General features: G+C 37.0%; 2 protein-coding genes across 2 annotated transcripts in view; one reads left to right on the top strand and one right to left on the bottom strand.

Moving 5' to 3' along the window:
- Nucleotides 1-19,258, top strand: part of GABRD (gamma-aminobutyric acid type A receptor subunit delta) — a 113,686-nt gene that overhangs the window by 44,896 nt on the left and 49,532 nt on the right. Inside the window, exon 2 of the mRNA XM_075027177.1 lies at nt 854-951. The gene's annotated coding sequence lies outside the window, so the exon portion shown is untranslated. The remainder of the gene's footprint in view (nt 1-853; nt 952-19,258) is intronic.
- CFAP74 (cilia and flagella associated protein 74) overlaps nt 1-19,258 on the bottom strand; it is a 50,604-nt gene that overhangs the window by 9,152 nt on the left and 22,194 nt on the right. The window contains exons 17-28 of the mRNA XM_075027193.1: nt 18,542-18,712; nt 16,462-16,633; nt 15,011-15,123; nt 14,052-14,174; nt 12,798-12,919; nt 8,660-8,788; nt 5,419-5,506; nt 4,641-4,814; nt 3,175-3,308; nt 2,262-2,538; nt 1,664-1,771; nt 850-1,004 (exon numbers count right to left, since the gene is read on the bottom strand). Coding sequence (XP_074883294.1) covers nt 850-1,004; nt 1,664-1,771; nt 2,262-2,538; nt 3,175-3,308; nt 4,641-4,814; nt 5,419-5,506; nt 8,660-8,788; nt 12,798-12,919; nt 14,052-14,174; nt 15,011-15,123; nt 16,462-16,633; nt 18,542-18,712 — 1,766 coding nt within the window. The remainder of the gene's footprint in view (nt 1-849; nt 1,005-1,663; nt 1,772-2,261; nt 2,539-3,174; nt 3,309-4,640; nt 4,815-5,418; nt 5,507-8,659; nt 8,789-12,797; nt 12,920-14,051; nt 14,175-15,010; nt 15,124-16,461; nt 16,634-18,541; nt 18,713-19,258) is intronic.

Here is a 19,258-nt window from a genome sequence, read left to right as displayed (position 1 = left end):
TACTTCATAATGGGAGTTTTCAACTATAAATTTTACTTTTGTGACCTGTACTGAAAGTATTTAAAAATTATAATTAATAGATTGCAATGGACATGGGATTTTAGTCAAAAATACCTAATGTCCAGTACAGCCAAATGCCTGGTGTTTAAGCATGTATTTACTTCAAACACTTCTAAATTCCTCAGGTTAGGCAGAAGTGTGGTTCTAAAAAGTTGAATTATATGCTAAACAGGGGACCTCAAGTATCAGATTTTGCATCTAAATATCCAAGTTTCTAGACAGCACGTGCTATTAATGTTAATTCTCACTGAGGGACACATATTGTAAAATGACTATTTAAAAAGCACATTTTTACATTTCCAAGACTGAAGATGACCATGACTGATATGATGGACTATGTAAGCCCCACAAAAAACCCCATGCATATGGGCCATCAGATGGTTTCCATCTGGGCTGAATGTATTCAGCTCTGTTAAACCTGTTCAGAAAAAGGTGTATTAGTAGTAGTCTCTTTTGGTACCTAAATTCAGCTTTCTAGTTGCCCTTTAAAATAACACCCTTGCTGGTTCAGTCAAATTTGCCCATACAGTCACATCTCATGCTTTCTGATATATTCTTTGAAGTCTTCAATCCCTCTGATGCATAAAGGGATTCTTTGCCTTACATGAGAGGGTACAGCTGTGTGGCTTAAAAGCAGTACTAATTTTGGAAACAGCCTTTGCAACATAGCTAAAGCTATTTCTTCTCCACAGATTGCTTTCTTGTCTACCTATAGGCTTTAGTAGATTTATTAAACTACTTATAAAGAGAATATTGTCTACGTAGTACAAGACGCTTTTGCTGTCTTACTCAGGCTTTAAGTCTTCGGATTGTGGCTGTTCAGAACTACACAGAGAAGTCAGGTATTTACTGCCTCCATCTCTTACAAGGTGTCTGCAAGACTGCTGTCTGGTAATGGAAATGCTTAATTTCTTTCCCTCTCTCTTTTCATCTTTCTTCCTTTTCTGCAAATACACACACGGAGACATTATAACACTGAGGGTGATCACTGGTAATCCAATCAAGACATCAGTTTACAGATACACAGTCCCTGGCCCAAGGCTACAGAACCTAAGAGATGATAGAGTGCATTTATCTCATACATTTCTAATAATTCTATGAATAATGTAAAATTAAGTTGAAATGGACGTATTTTACTCCGTCTTAAAAAAGAGTTCCCCTATTGGAGCAGACAAGTAAGAAGACTGTCTCTGTCATGGGAATTTTACCTATTTATCTCATAATTAAAGACAACCATAGGTGCTTACGTAAATTAACTGACCCACAGCATTGCATATGAAGTCCATGTATGCTGTAAATCTGCAAGAAGTATAGAAACTTTTTTTTTTTTAAGAGTATACTTGCAGTTAGCATTTGCAAGAAAATCCTCTAGGAATGCTTTTGAAATTGTTAGCATGAAATTAAATTATTGCTCAGTGAACAGACTACACATTAAGTGCACCAGCACAGTCACACTCTTGTCCTTTATAGGCAGGTCTTATATGGATCGTGAGTTTGGGCTTCATTAATATGCAAATAATTTTATGATAAAAATACCATCCGGAGAAACAAATATCTGGAAGTAACAGACCAACAGCATGTGCTAGTTCTTAGCATTCCTTACTTGTATTTCTGCCCCTGTTGCAGCTGCTCTGCAAAGCCTCCGAACTGCCTCTTCTCTGATTAGCTGATCTGACAATGTTGGTCTGAAGGACACTTGAATCAAGCTTTTCTGGGAGTGTGAGAGCATACACAAGAATGATAGGCAAAATTCAGCCCTCATACATGCATTATACCTACAAAGCTCAATAGGAGCATAAACATGACAGCAAAAAATTAACAAATAAAATACAATTTTTTTTTTCCAAGTGAATAAGATGATCCTAAGGATAAGGTCACTTGCAGCTTTTTTGGAAGTCCACTGGGTTGCAGTGGGCTGGTTTTACATGACCACTATTGTTGATATTTAAACATTCTTCAAATAAATCTTAATGACAACACTGGGGAAAGAACATTCAGGGTGAAAGGTCCCATTAAGCATTAGCCAGATTAGATGGTTAACCCTTCATATCTGCTTTAAAACATTATTTCAAACAATATAAAATATTCCAGCTATTCTCATAATAGCTGACGTTTGAGCTTCTTTTACAAGTGACAACATTTGCAGGGATGTAGATGATCAAAAGATTTGACAGAACACTTGACGTTTAAAGTGAATTTACCTTCCCAGGCAACACGGTTCCAACAGAAGGTGTAATTGCCACTGGACAGTCTTCTGGCACACAGAATTCAAATGAAGTGGGTCCAACAGGGGCAACTTCCCCATTGCCAATTCTTGGGACAGCATGAGTGAAGTGGTTGACACTTGCATGGGAATTCATCACATACAGTTTTGCTGTAGACACACCATTTAAAGCTGTTGCAGCAAACTGAACTAAGGAATGAGACAATTCAAGAGGTGGGTGGACTCCAACTGCTTTGCATGACAGCTTGAATTGTCTAAAAATAAACACATGATAAATTGTCTCAGCATAAAATAGTCTCTTAATCAGCCCGGAAAATAGGGAACTAATCCTGTAGTCCCTATTTAAGCAGAATTTCAAGCTTGCAATGGGAATTTTGCCTAAAGAAGAACAATAATACTATCTATTTTTAATGCACAATTGGCTAGAGTCCCTACTTGAATTCTTCCTCTGTGAACTTCTGGAAATACATCCAGTCAAATCAAAGTTTATGCCATCATTATTTTAGTAGCATTAGCTTAATGTATGAAGCATTTTTACAAAAAAAAAAAAAAATAAAAATCCTTCAGTAATTCTACTGGAAAAGCAAGCAGAACATTGCAGGTTAAGATGACCTGGGGCAAACTTGCAGCTTGGGTATGCAACAAGGATAAGTTTTGGGTGAGATATGAAAAGTCATGTCAGTAAAGACAGACATGTAAATGAAGGATGAAACTAACAGGCACTGAGCAACTCTTGTCAACTGGAGAATTCCTACCTGCCTCACATTTTTATCCTAGCCTTACCTCTTCAAAGTAGGTAGGGATTTAATTTCTGAACTAGCTTAACAGTGGAAATCCAGTGTGATTTAGACTTCTAGATTACCTACTACTGAATCAGTTTCTTAACATACCTATTAATCTCTGACTTGCAGGTTAGTTCAAAGCTGTACTCTTTTGCCTTGTCAGCTTTAAAGATAACGTCCAATGTCAGGCTTTCAAGGGGAAGAAGAATTCCAATTCTGTCATTGGGTTGAATTTCAACAAACTTCAGAATGACAAGATAAGAAATTATTGTTATTAAAATAAGAAATTATGAGTTAAATTATCAAATTATTAAATAATTTAAAATAAGACATTACTGGTGAGGTAAGAAAATTTTGTTATTAAATGTACAAATCTCAGGAAACCAGAAACCTTCTAGTAAGAAGCTTTCATTTGAGTTAGTGACTAGTGTCTGACTGATGCGCAGATTTCTAATCTCAAAGTAACTTGAAAGGCATTAAACCCATTAACTCAGACTTCAGTAGAATTTTTTGCCCAGCTTCTCACCATCTATGGTAATCACCTTTCTCTAATGATGTTTATTTATTCTTCATAGACAACTGAATGAAATATGATAAGAATCTCAACAGTTACCCCTGTATCTTTGAAGAGCTGATTCCTGTATGATGTGCAGATACCATAGTGACAAGTAGCATTTTAATAACTACAAATGTATATTGGTTTGCATTTATGGGTTGATGATGATTCAGGAATGTCTCCCCATCCCATTTTAAGCTAATCATGAAACACATGCTGTGAAGTAAGCTTTAACGAAGCTGAATATTCCAATTTCTTTTAGCTAACTCCTTGATTTTAATCCCTAGAACAGCAGAGAAAGGGAGAATGTCTAATTAAATGTCAAGTTCCTCTAGCTCTGATTCCAATATGCCAAACCATTTCATACAGTGATCATCATGCTATTATGAAGCTTGAACAGCTAACTTTTTTGGAAAAAAAAAATAAAAAAATTCAGTAGACCTAGCCCACACAAAACTGGCAGCTCCTGTGATTAATTTAGCTTCCACATCAACTTAGAGCCAGTCAGAAAATACCTAGGCATGGTTCAGGGGATGATTCCCAATAAGCAGTGTGGACATGGCAACCCTGCTCTAAAGACAAAGCGTTTAGGCATTTGGATGCAAACTGTATGATATTCCTCAGCCTCAAGGCCAAAGCAACAGCCCTAAGCCCGTTTTATTTAGTAGTATAAGTGACCTGTGAGTCTGAAAGAAAAGTGCACCAGGTATTCTGTTAGTAGATTTCCTGGCGTAAAAAATAGGTATTCTAATAGCATAAAGTTAGCCTAATAATATTATGTAGATGAGAATAGTAAAATCTCCTTGAAGATGTTTATACTGCTTGGAAAATGCTTAGGGTAGCAGATGAAATTTACACAAACCAGTACCAGAATCTGCATGTTTCCACAGTGCTGCAGGCAGAAGTACTTCCATGGGTTTGCAAGAAACAGTCATGATTTATTTTTATTGAAGCATGTTTTCTTAATAATTAAATGTATTTTGATACAAGAAGAGATGTGTGTGGGATAACTACATACCTCTGGAAGTCCCACAAATCCAAACTCTTGTGGCAAGATGGATTTGTTTGTTAGCATGACATTTGTCTGCACAGCTTCATAGACTGTGCAGTATCCAAAATTGATTTGTGCTGGACTGATTTCCAAATCAGAAGTAGTAACAATTGCATGGACAGTAATATTAACTTTTTTAGCCTAAAACAAATGCAAAAGCACAGGATAAAAACCTCCATCTGTAGCGTTTAAGGACAGGATTTAAGTGAAATGTCATCCAAAAAGTAACTGCAAAAAAGTTATTCTACTCTTTTCCTTGACAATAACACATGCAAAAGTAACGTACCTATCTTGAACTTCAGCCTCCTTGTTCTCTAGAAATAAACAATAGGAAATATCTCTTTGATAAGCAAAATAAAAAAAAAAATCTGTATCTCAAAATCCATATGCTAGAATGGAATCACACCTACATCTCCAGGAAATGTAAACTCTAAGAACATGTGACATCTACAGTACAGATCAAAATAAAAAGATTGTGCTATGGTATCTGATAACTCTGGTACAAAATAAACTACTAGGGAACAGGTGAGAACTAACTAGAAAGGGTTTAACTTTCTGTATTGTAAACACGCTGACAAGAAGAAACTATAAAACTGGTGTTATCACTTTAAGCGCCTTTTACTATTACCATAGGACTTCAACTGGTAAAGAACTAATCTAAGATTAGGTATAATTAAGTGAACATCCACTAAAATAATTTACATCTATTGTCAGTCTGATAACCAGCATAATAAAAATTGCTAACCTTATCCACAATCAGTATTGTCACTGGAACTTCCAGAACTCTTGTCTCTTCATTAAAATAGCTCCCTGCATCTTCAGGAAGAGAGTGCCTAAAAATCAAAAAGTACATTCAATTTCATTAAAATACTGTGACTGTTTTCTAGTTAAGAGGAATAATAAACTTTTGATGGATGAATTTCTGAACAAAAAAACCCCAACAAACCAAAAAACCCACACAAAACATATTACTTAAGGTCTAAAAGTTTTATTATTCACAGCTTTTAATCTTAACACAGCCTTTGTGCTCAAATAGGAGTATTTGCATATATAGTTGGTTAAGCATCAACTCCAATGCTTCACTGAAGTGTCACTACAATCGTGTATGCAAGATATACGCAAGTATTAGGGAAAACGGTGGAAGAATGGTGGAAGAAAATGCCAATCAAAAATTAGTGACCTATGAAGTTCCAGCTTCTGACCAAGAAAAAAAGAAGGTGCAGTGAGATCAGAAACATTACGGACTTGTCACAGATTTCCTATAGAATGGCACCTCCAGACAATCTGCTCTGAGCAGGTATGCACAAATTGCAAGGGTATCTAACAATGAAGTTAGAATAATTGACCTTGTACGTTAATGTTGGAATTTTTGTTTATTTTTTTAAAAAACAGCATTTTGGACTCACAAGAGTTTAAGGGAGTTATTCACAGAGGTCTGCATCCATTTATCCTTTCTTAAAATGCCATCCAGTCATTTAAAATTCTGAAAAATTTAAAGCTTACTTTAGAATATAAGCCTTCTGCATCTTTGCTGCAACCACAGCATATAACCAACCCAACCTAGGCAATTGTTTCCTTTTGACACTGATGTTAGTTAACTACCAGCCAGTTTGAGGCAGAACCAACTGTATCCCAAAGAACACAGACATAAATAAAGTGAAACAAACGTGGAGACCAATAGTGTCTGACTATATACCAGATTAGTAATTTATAAGAAATATGTGGGTTTTCTGTAGCTGTGATAGCATCTTGCTATCATAAGCTCAATTTCAGAGCTTCAAGCCAAGACAATACAAAAACTCTAGCGTATTTAGCTCTGCTGGTCTATTTATAGTGTCTTACAGCATCAGAGTGAATTGCTTCCTGTTCTTAGGTCTCCACAGTGATAACGTTCCTACTACTGCTACTGGAATTACATGCAATTTTTTAAATGTATTGTTAAAGAATAGTTAATGAATAAATAGCACCCACTCAGTCACCACGGTGATTTGAAATCTTGCTGGCTGTTATTTTGCAAGTCTGAACTGTGACTTTAGAAGGTGATCTTCAAAGGTATTGCTAACTTGTTTAAAGATAGGAACTGGAGTTAAATACAAGGTAGGAATAAAGTATCAGCTTTCACTTTGTCACGGGACATTAGAACAGCAGAAGAAATCAATGTATTACAAAATAATCCAGAGGGAAAAGAAAATTATTGTCACTGTAAATACACAGTGATGGAGTCTAAATTAGCTGTTATGCCTTGGGGAAAAGATACTGAAATCCTTCAGATAGTTCTCTGAAAATGGCATCTTCATGCTTAAAAGCCATTAAAGAAAAGCATAAAAGACAAAATCAGATTTAGACTGCCAGCATCTGCAGGACTAGTTCCAAATGCAGAAAAACTAAAAGCTGTGGTATTTGGGAATTCTGAAAGTCAGCAGATTAGAGAACTTGCCTTCAAATAAACAGAAAATGTCTGCTTCAAACACCCAGAAAGTTATGAGTATTGTAACATCTGACCACGCATTTCAGTGTGCACAGCATACTTGGGAGAGCTTCCCAAGCCTTCAGTCCTCTATCTGTTCGCTTAGCACTGCTAAATGAGTGTTTCTTTTTACTTTTGTGTTAATTTTAATATAGCTATTCTTTCTTCTGAGAAAAACAAGCTTATAATACTAAGTCAATGAGGAGGCATTTACAGAAATGTGTCACTAGCTCAGTACTTCACATCAGCTTGTACCAAGCTCATCTTTCTGTCATACTCGCACTGCCCCTGTGTGTTAGGTCTTTTAAAACTGATCTGTATACTGAAACAGCCAGATACTTATTTTGTGTGTCAGAAATGCCTTAATCTCATCAAATCTCCTTTTTGAAGCTTCCCCATTTTTCAAAGGAAGATTAATGTCCTAAATCCAAGCTATGCTTCTATCCACTCAGTAAGTGTAACACTGCTTTACAGCATCAGAAGTTTAGGAACTGAAAAATGTCATAACAATGGTTACTGTTGTTGTAATCTGATAGAATTTGAGATGTTGGAAGAACTGTAAATACTTTTAGTTCTTTGAATATTAACCTGGTGAAAATTTCAAAATCAGTAATTAGACTCTCAATTTAAAATCCAGAGATGCTGAGCTCATCAGTGAAAATCCAAATATACTTACATCAATGGGACTGGATAATCTATAGGAAAAAAGCAGCAGGTTTACAGCAGCAACCAATGCAGAAGCCGATGAAGTATTTGGCTGTACACCAGAGTTGAGATCTGTATAATTTAATTTATATTTGAAAAGAAACTTTCTGCTAAATTCTTTAGGATGGCAATGATGAGGTAAATGAAATTAACAGTGGTCAACAAGATCTCTTGAATTTAAATTTTGAAAACCTGGAATTCTTTGTTTCCTATAACTGAGTTATGTTTGTATATGTAGATGTATCATGAAATGGAGAACAGAAACTTGCTGGGGAAAGTCTTTTCACATCTTAGACGATGTTATATAAAATGCCACATGAAATTCAAGATCAATATGTTCATATTTTGGAGAAAAATGCACATGGGTAGGAGAGATATGAACAGGAAGCCCAACCATTCTTACCTTAATCAGCAAGCACAGGAGTTCTTCTCCAGAAATTATTTAATCAGTGATCCATGAAGTAGCCACCTGCCTAGATAGCCTCTCTCTTGTATAAGAATAGCTTCCCCACAGAAATGGGAGCAGCCTACCAGGAATGCAACTGCTAAGATTTTCACACTACTGCTGTCACCACAGGAAAAGCATTTCCTCACAGGTATGTGATCCAAGTTAATTTCCTCCTTGAGCATCTGGCAACTTTTAAGGGGGAAGGAGGGGGGAGACTAGGACTGCATTGACACCAGCAGTGTGAAGTCCAGCCTGCTACACTGTGAAGGAAGGAAAAAAACAAACTTCGGCCTCCTCAGGTTTTCTACTGACAGCCTCCTACAGATATTATCTTAAATACTGAAAAGATTAATGTTGTTAGGTTACCTGGGCAGAAACTTCAATTGCACACTGAAGGAAGACTGAGCTTGAATGTAACCTGTTTTTGGAAGCAGCTCCATGTGCTTACTCAATTCTTTGCATACTTCAAACTTCAAACGCAGCGTGGCTTTTGCTCTGCAAACAAATCAGACATGCTTAGGTGGCTTTGAGACTACCCATACTGCCATCTCAGCAACATTTGCTCTTGGAGTTTGGTCCCCCCTCCTCCACCCTTGCATCTCTACATTACGATTATAACAATTCCAAGCTTCCATTGAAAATGATAGGCATGTAAAACTGCTACAGCAAAATCACATAGTTGTATTCTCTTTTAAGTACAGAAAACAAGATTTTGGAGGTACCGTAAGTAAACCCAGCTGTATTTTAAGCAATATACACAGCTGATCAGAACATAATTATCAAAGCACAGCACAGTATTAAGTCATGTCAGGGGAAAGTCAAAGCCAAATTATTGTGAAATAGCGGCTAATTATTTGCTCCTAACATACACTCCCTCTATCTGAATCAACAGCAATGACTCACGTAATGTTTGAGACACCTAATTGGTCCTAGCTGCAGCACAGAACCCACTCAAGATGGAAAAGGAGTATTCTTCTTGTAATGCTGGATCTAGGTTATGTAACAATTGGTGGTGGGTGGGATGCAGCAAATAAAAATCTGTTATGCTGTCTGAGAAACAGAAAAATGAAGACCAGTGACCCCTAAGTGGGGCCAAGGATACTTAGACGCTGCTCAAGTGGCTAACAAGCACTTCATGTCCCAGCCTGTAGTCAGAAGAATCAAAAGAACGAACCTGAAAGAGCATAATACACCTGAAACATCAACATGTACCCAGTTTGTGAATTCCATTCTTCCTCATTAGCATCATAATTACCTCAAAACCTTCAATACCAAAAATTAAGCCTGTACAGGCAAGAAAAAAACCCTCAAACTTGGGGGGGGGGGGGCGTCTTACGCCAGAAATGCATTAAGAGTCCTGCTACTTTTGGTTTTTCTCCCCAAACCTGTGGTGACTTCTTTTAAATAGATGTGAATTCACAGATCTTTTGTAACTTCTCCTCTAACAGCAGACGTACTATAGGGCTAGAAGTCATAGTGTGGCTAAGCTGGTACTGCCAGTTCCTCTGCTAAAACTTGTGATCAATTTACCCTATCAATAACATATTGGAAGCCAAGAAACATCTCCCCATTTACTAAATTCTGGCCATATTATAATATGATAATATAGCGATAGCCACAAACCATACCCTCCTTTGGAATTTTATGTCTAAGTGCAAAATTGCCAAGCAATTTACAAATATTTCAGCTTGTCATTTTCCTTCTCTTGGACTGGTTTACAAGCTGTCAGTCCAGATGGTCTGCTCTAAATCAACAGCAATAGCATGTGGTACTGGGAGCCTGGAATGATTTCTGACTGTTGACAATCTAAGAGAACTATATACTACTTCATTAAATCAGTGCAGATTATAACCTGCTGAAGAAATTACTTTTCAAAGTGATTTATATTGGACAGGATTCTGATAAGACACTTTCACCCTTTATGCTGCTTATTTATGCTTCCTGATTACCATATACTATGTGACCAGGAAAAAAAAACAAACCAAAGCCCAAACCAAAACCAGTATTAACTAACATTTTGCAACTCCGCAGAGCTTGCTGGTGGACTTAAGTGGCAGATCTATCTAACTTGAAAACTTGATCTTCTACTTATGCTATAGACTACAATATCATAGATTGCAGCAGCTGTAAGATACAGGCAAGTTCTTTCTGCTCTGCTTCTGTCAGATGTTTGTGTGTACTGGTGGTGAACAAAAGGCTATTCTAACACATCATGTCCCTCAGGTCTCGGTCAGTTTTTGCCCCCAAAATATATAAAATTCTCTTGCTACAAGTTTTAGTTTGGGTTGTTATTTTTCTTTTTTGCTATAACTAGTTAGGGATTGAAGCAGAAATCTGTAAGAATATTCCTGAATAGCAGGATTATTTAAGTATCTAATTAACATTTAAGAATCTCTGTTCTAGAAGTTACGCTAATAAGATTTCACATCTACTGGATCTGAACTTTAGTTCTCACTAGCTAAGGCATTTCAGCAGTTGTTAGACAAGCAGCCTTTTCAGCTGGGCTGGGGTAATCTTACCTTTGGTCTCCTTCAGTGAATGATTGCTATGAGCATTAGTTCACAGACAGCACTGTAGTAACTCTTTACCTGATACACAGTTCACACGTAAAGCTATTGTAACAAACTATTATCTTTGGTTGTAGGTTGACAGCAGTTTGGATGTTTTCTTGCTAGCCTGATAATTCTCTTAGTTTCTGGATCCTTTGTCTGTGCATAGTTCCAGACCATAGACCTTAGCAAGACTGCCTTACCACAGTTTTTCACTATGGCAATTAAAATACTGGTACTTACTAGTCTAACCTAAGAAATTGTTCTTGACTGATAGTATTTTATAGCTATTTTCAACAGTTTAAATTCATTCTGTTTGAGAAGTTTGACATGTACCATGTAACAAAGAGGAATCCTCTTTCTGAAACGTGCTACAGAAAAATTCAATAGCTACTACAGGAAGAAACTTCTCAGGCACCACATCTGAATGATGAAATCTATCTACTTTTGCAGGATAAAAAGTTGAGACATGATATTCCTGGACATGAAATACTTTGAATTTCAGCCCAAATGACTGTATAACAAAGACAACTTTTCCTAACTATGGAGAATTGGGTGATAAATCAAAGACTTGATTTGCCAAGGTACTAAGGCCAGTTCACTGCATATTAAGTGCTCTTAATTTAGTGAAACTTGGCAAAGGATCAGCACTTTTTTCCCCTCAGTTAAGAAGTTTTGCCCTAAGCAATTTGACAGCTTCTATCTTTGGGATCCTCTTGAAATCTTAAGTTTTCATTAGGAGAGTTATTCTGCTGCTATACTTACAAGTTTTATCCCTGGGTTATCTAGACCAAGTAAAATCACTTACATAACTTGTGCTTGTCATATCTGTAAGCTGAATTTCTGAGATAACAGCTTTACTCATTTCTTTCCAACTGTGAAGAATCTCTGCAGTCTGTAATTCTGGTAAGAGGTTTAGAATGGATGCCTTCTACAGAACCAATCCCTCCCCCACCTTCCCACAAACCCACCCCAATCCTATTTAAATAGAACCTAAGAAATGCAAATTGTTAAAATAAGCATTCAATAGTGACTACATTAGGTAGAGTGAAGACACCCACACCTGAAGACAATTAAGTGAGTAAAAGTTCATGTAACCACTCTCTGATAGCATGAAATCTCTGGGAGCCAATGAGCTGAAAGACTATCTTTATATTACAGTGCAAACAGAAGCAGTCTTCAGACATTACTGACTTGGACTACAAAAACACCCAGGTATTTTTTTCCCCTGTAAATTAGTATTTTGTTATTATCTGTGTACTTACAAGGTATCTGTCATGCCAGTGCAGTGCTTAATGGCTGTATGGGTTAGGAAAAGTTGTACCCTTCCCATTCTACAGTAAATGCAAAAGGACTGACAGGATTTATCCAGCATCATGTCCCAAATCTGCAAAGACTGGTGATTGACCTTCTCAATAAAGAACAGTTGGCATGAGGCTGGCTTCCAGATCCTAAATCTGCCATGAACTTTAATTAAAGGTAAAATAGCTGAGAAATAACAAAATATTTTTTCATAAAATTTCCTGGCTGAATCAATTACACCCAATGTGCACTTCACGTTAGACACATTTATCTCCGTAATGTTTAGTGTGCAAATCCCACATGATGAAACTCTCTGGGATTGCTACTCCCTAGGGACTTTACAGTTATACCACAGAACAGACACAACATAGAGAACCTTGTAGGAGTGGAAAAGCATGTATTAACCCAGATACTTCATAGCTACATCTGGTCTTGGGAATCTGGGATAGCAGGATACCCAAGCCCAATTTCCACAGCAGTGTGGAACTCAGAGGGCCCGTAATCAGGATGTCCTCCTGAAATGCCAAGGTAAAAACCAAACTGTTCTTCAGCTTCCTATGATAACAAGATGGGGAACCTCAAGACATCACCTAATGACTTAAGATCTCATTACTTAGCTATAGAAGGCAGCTGATAATGAAAGGGTGGCTCACCTGCTTTGAATGTCAATGCAGTCCTGATAAAGTCGGTCATACATACAGATCTTTAAATCAATGTTGGGACTGGGCACCCAAACTGGCACATCAATAGAAACTCCAATGGCACTAAAGCACAGCTGTTAATACACAAATCAAGAGTGTAATTATTTTTGTTAGTCGGAAATACTGATCTAGACAGAGTAAGAATTTCTGCTATAAATTACAGCTGAGTGAAATATTTTATTATTCATATTGCAGCAGGTTCTTTAATTAGGCAAAGCTATGAAAATAATTTGTAAAATAAACCCTAGATGTTATGGTGTCCCAGCAGAAAAAAATCTATACTTTGGTTTGGATTCTTTGACAGAGAACATGAAGGAATAGCATGCTGCCCATTATATTAAAAAGAACTATTTAAAGTGCATCTAGCTTAAGGGAATATGCCATAATTCAGAAACTCAAGAGACTGCAGCTCCTTTAGCCAGCAAACAAATACAGTAATGGCAGCACAGTGCTGTACTTCCTATAATGACCTTAGGTCTGACATCAGTGATCACACAGCTCAGTCTTGGATAAAATGATCCTGAAAGAGAGGGTACCCACAGGAGCCTGCAGTATGCACCTGCAGCTCCTTTTGTAGACTACTCCAGCCGTAGACTATGGGGAGAGCCAAAACTGGCCTACTGAGCTTCCTGGAGGTTTTTCTTTATTTTTGTGGCAAGCTTCTGTGAACTGTTCCCAGGCAGAATTTGGCTTCCAATAAAGCGTGGAATCAAAATACGCTGAAGTGGTAACTAAAGTTGTCATCTCTTCCAGCTTTCACACATCAGTTTCAATACTGCATGCTAAATAATTCCAAGTCTGATATATCAGAAAGAAAATAAACTACATGGGCTGAGAAGAGAGAATACTTTCATATTTGTTTCCAGGACATTAGATGTTTTCCAGTATGATGTCTGACAAAATGGGAATATCAGGATTATTTGCACAGACATTTCAGAGAATCAACAGGCTTAATAACCATACTGCATCAGAAAGAAGAGCCATGATTTACAAAGTTACCTCCCACCAAACCACATAATACATAATTGTATTGTACCTCAGTGTTAATTCTCACAATGTTCATAAACCTATCTGTCCTCTATCTCCTCCTCCTGTTTCTAATAGAGGACTCTGAGCTCTTTTAATTCTTGGGAAAAGCAGAAGTAGGAGGATTTTAAACTCTTTTTCTACAGTGTTTTGAAGCAAGTCTTGCACAAAATCACTCACTGGTTTGCAGTCTGAGTTGTCAAACATGATCACAAACTGTGCCCGCACATCTCCAGGGATAGCTGGAATAAATATAATCTGAAGTTTGACTGAGCTAAAGGGTCCAATTTCACCCTCAGTAACCTAAACAAGAAGTAACAAGTTTTTAATGAAAATCTGACCGTATTACTGTAGTTGTCTATAAATTTTATTGAAATAAAGCAGCAGTATATACTCATACTATACAAACACTCTACTACACCTAGTTTGTAACTAAATCAAATGCACTATGCAAGGGAAAAATCAGTATCAGTAGCTCCCTAGGAAGTTTATTGTGGGGAAAAGACTTGGCATGACACATGGTTTCACAACCAGGCGTGGTCAGAATCTTACAGTCGTCTTTTACTTAAGACTCTCTATGATAGTGTGGTTTACCAAAGTGTTTTCCATCATGTATTGGTGAACATGTAACTAAAACATGGAGAAGCTGTCTTGTGCTACCATTTAAAGATCTGCTGTACTGATTTCAGCATTAAGTCCACCTGCCTTTTGTATGTGTAGGTAGAAGCCATAAATGCTAGTACGAACTAGTACCTGGACTCTCATACCCAGGTATTTTTAATATGGCTCAAGTTTGATGTTTCCCACATGTTCTTCCTGCCCCATCTTTTGTGTTGTCACTAGACTTTGTATAACCACAGAATGACACAGCAGAAAAATGAGTTTGACAAAAAAAAAAGTTAAATTATGAGAAATGCAAATGTATACACAATCTTTCAGCTCAAATAAGTCTTTATACATCAAAAGAAAGGGCAAATATGTCATGTGATTTCATTTTAAGAATTAACTGTGATACAGTGAAGTCCAGTGGACTTGAAATTGGTCACATACTTAAGCATTCCCCACCAGAACAAAAGCAATTTATTTGATGTAGGCTTAGACTAGCGAAAATCTTGTCTGTATCTCAGGATTTTCATTACCTTTCCAAGCATAATTTCGACTGGTGTTTCTTCAGGAGAAAGTTCCACTAAATTATGCGTATTGTCTGTGCCTACATCTGATCTGGAATTTAGTACATCTTGGCCAAGTTGTTCTGGGGAAAAAAAAAAACCACCAAACACCACAAACAAAACCCTACAAAATGCTGCATGTGTGCATCTATTCACTAAACAAAAATATCAAACAGAGCAGAAGTACATTGATTTTGGTCAACATTGCAAATCCAATAATATATGTCAACGATGGGGAAATATAAATGTCTAGAAGGAAATTTCTGTTTGGCCATACAACTTTGCCCAGGTCCAGAAGTCTACCTGAGGGACCTGAGCCTTCCGCTTCAGAATAACAGTAATAATGATTCAGTAGGATACAGTATATATCGGAGATTGTTATATCAAAGAATGCAAATTCAGCTGAAAGTGTGAACTGGGCTTTAAGAACAATTTCAGTGGGACTAAGCAATGCAGCCAGGAGGACCTGCAAAGCAAGTGGAACTGCTGCTGCACTATATTTCCAAAACAACTGCAATAATAAGTACCTTTTAATTAAACAGTCTCCGACCAGGGCTTCAAAGTGCCTTAAACTAATGCATCATGAGAGAGATGAAGCTGACGCTTGACTGTATGGCAGTAATCAACTGGCAACCATATGCTTCACATTAACCAGGAAAAAGATCAGGATGTCATGAGATATGTTAATGTGCCAAAGCAATGGAATTTTTAGTTGGGTGTTTTTTTAAATTCTGAAAACATCATTAAAGGTATGCATACTGTGGTGACAGCTACCGTGATTTATGGAATCACTCCATTTCACAAAACAGATCCCAGATTTAAAAAGCAAAACCACCCACAACATTTTCATGGAACTTTTAGTTTCCTACAATTGGAATGATCAATATCCAGAAGAAACATTAAAGAATACAGACAATAAAGAAATTAAGAAAATCTTTCTTCTACAAGACTGGATTTTATTAAGCACATTGTAAACATTAGGAATGGAGATGGAAAATGTCTGAGGAGGTTCATCTTTCTGCTTCCTTGTTCCTAGAATTACAGACTATAAAAATAAACCTGTCATGTGGATTTCTATTCCGAGAAGTGGGTATTCAGTTGCTGAGACAAGAATGATAACAATTTTGCAGTTTCTGTAAGCTAGTTGGTTTCTGTATTCTTCTGAGACTGAACTGTTGATCGCTAATGAGAAGTGAGATTCTCTGCTGCTTTTGATATAATGGTGTCAGTACATTATTTTTAGCAATTTTCTGTGAGACAGCATACAAAGAAATGTAACATTACTACTAGAATGATGAACTACTTAATTTACTGAGTAACTTTGCAAACTGAATTCCACAGTTCTTTACAGGAAACTCCACAAATGGATAATACTTAGCCTGGGAAACTGTGCTGCCAATTTTCTAAAATAGTCATCTCACCTGTGGAACTACTGCTCAGGCTTGTCTCAGTTCTCTGCTGCTCCACCTGGGCTACAGAGTAGGTCACTTCACTATGGTCAGGACAAATTTGTTCCTTCTTTTCAACTACAGATGTCACAGGACTATCGCTGACTTTCTGTTCAGGGACACAGTCACTGAAATGTCGAGTAACCTATTAGAAAACACAGAAAAAAACATTTTCTACTGCGACTGTTCATCTAGCTTGCACCAGCTCCAATTTTATCAAGCAGTTGCAAATCAGACTTGTGTTTTCTTGCAACTGTTCCACGTTATAAATGGAGAAACGTGTTGCACTTTCTAAAAACTGCACATTCTACTAGACCTTTATCAATGAGCAGATTTAATTTTTGCTGGCTGCCCAAAACAGGTAGATAATATAATGGGAGCAATACAATATAGTGTTAGTTATTTTACAATTAACAACACTAACACTGGCAGTTTAATGCCAAATCTAAGTCTCCTAGAACTAGACTTCTGTTTATTAAACACCTACAAAAGACAGAATACAGAAGGAAAACCCAGACAGTGTTATTTCACAAATTCTTTATTTAAACCACACTTTTAACATAAGCATAGTACAAGAGTTGAAAACCATGGCAAACAGCTCAGCAGTTTCACTGTACATACTATTTAATGTAGTGCTTAAAAAAAGAGAGGTCAACACTTCTCTTAAAACTGGGTTAGATTGTCAAGTAGATAATTTTGAAAACCACCTGAGCCAATTGCTCTTCAACAATCAAAGAAGTTAAAGACTGCACTGATGGAACAGAGATGAAGCATCTGCATTGCGTTTACAAGAACATGTAGGCACTTCATAACAAAGATATGCAACCTAGTAGTGATATTCTCTCTGGTCAAGGACCTGTGAAATCTATTTATGGGTACTACCTATGCAACACTTGAGGAAAAAGGAACATTTATGATAATTATATTAATCAACACAGGAATTACAAAGCACGAGTTCCTACCACAATGAGTGGGTAGTGGTTGGGTTTTTTGTTTGGGTGCATTTTTTTTGGTTGGTTGGTTTTTTAAATCTGAAGATTTCTCCACTAAGAATAAAATCGACAATTTACTTCGAAAAGGAGCAAGTAAGTCTTCAGACTTAAGCTGTTCAGTCTTCTCAGAAATCTGCCCCACAGTGCTGACATGCAAAGACAGTTGTATGCATGCTTTCCTTGTAAATGTTTCTCACTTAAAATTATCTGCTACATGGAGGAGTACAGCTGTCAGAATTCCTCAGTTTTCTGTCAACTTTGAAATTGGCATGCTGTAGGAGCAATCAGTATCAGGTCTAACACCACACATTTTGTCAGCTCTGCACCAAGTCAGTTTTGGTATTTTTCTTCAACAGTCTCCACTTCATTCCCACCCAGGACATTCCACAGGACACAATATTACAATCACTGGCATTCATTCTACTATTGATTTGAGACATCTTTCTTCAATTCTTTTAACACTATTTATTATTATAGTTTTCAGGCAACAGCCCTCAATGTAATTCTTAGTTTGACTAAGAAGACTTCTTCCCTTGTAACAACAGCTTGTCAGTAACTGTGACTGTCCTTCTTTGACAGGAAATTTAAACGAACAGCTCTGAATTTTTAAAGGTAGCTCACAGGCTAGTGCTTCCAATTCTCATTACTTTATTGCTAGTTTTGCAACAGTTGGCATTTTTCTGAAGTCCAGGAGCTAGGATGTTAAATGACTCTGTCAGAATCTCCTCTTTTAACTAAAGTACTTCTTCCTAATTTTCATGGATGTGGAGAAAATAGGAATAATGACGTAAATTACTAAAATGTTAAAAAACAATTATCATTGTTGGTGTCGTCCCTGTCGTCCCCCCCAATAACTGTTTTTAAATTTGTCTTGTGATATTTGGGGGTCTAACAGATTATATTAAAATATGCCAAGCCAAACATAAACAAACTGCTAAAGGTTGGAACAGATGATCTTCCGAAGACCCTTCCACCCTGAGCTGTTCTATGATTCTGTACGATTATCACACTCTGCAAAGCAAAACGTTTCTTTCAATTTAGGGAAATGCTTTTGAACCTACCATTCTTCCAGAAGACTTTGCTGTTGTTCTGCATGTACTACTGTCACCTGCTGATGCCTGAACTTTGAATCTTGTTCCCAAAGCTCCACTGTTTGTCAGATTGATGGTCCGTGAAATTGTCTCTCCCACCACATGGCTGCCAAAGTCAATGAGCTCTTTATCTAGTGCCAGCTGTGAGAAGATAAACCATTAATTACTGCTGTCCTAGATAGTCAGTAGTGTCAACTGAATAAGCATCCACCTTTTCAAGAATAGGACTTTAAAGTTCTTATTTAATTTCAAAGACAGTATCAAATAATAACATGAATTGTGGGTATCCTTCTGCCTTTTTTTAGAAGCCAACTCATTAAAACAATGTCTTGTTAAACTGAGCCACTTCCATTTCAGTCCACTATATGACAATGGAAAAAACAGGTTAAATTCTGTTCATAGCAGCAGCTTGCATAAGTCTTCAGGTAGTTACTCTGGAAGTAGGTTAATATTTACATACTAATTCAACACTGTTGCTCTTGTGTTACAGTAAAATGGTTTTAGTAGCATCAAGCTGAGAAACAAGCAGCATTTAACATCACATAGTGACTATCTATCAGTTCAAAACACATCCTTTCTTGTTTCTTTGAGCTACCATGGCTTACAACCAGTTTAAAAAGTAATACGCTACTTCATATAGAATTTTTCATGACTTTGTAACCAGGTATAGGATAACGAAAGGCTTGT

This window comes from Buteo buteo, chromosome 5 (assembly GCF_964188355.1).
Source record: "Buteo buteo chromosome 5, bButBut1.hap1.1, whole genome shotgun sequence".
NCBI lineage: Eukaryota > Metazoa > Chordata > Aves > Accipitriformes > Accipitridae > Buteo > Buteo buteo.
The sequence above is the reverse complement of the archived record's forward strand: the minus strand, read 5'-3'. Positions and strand labels throughout refer to the sequence as shown.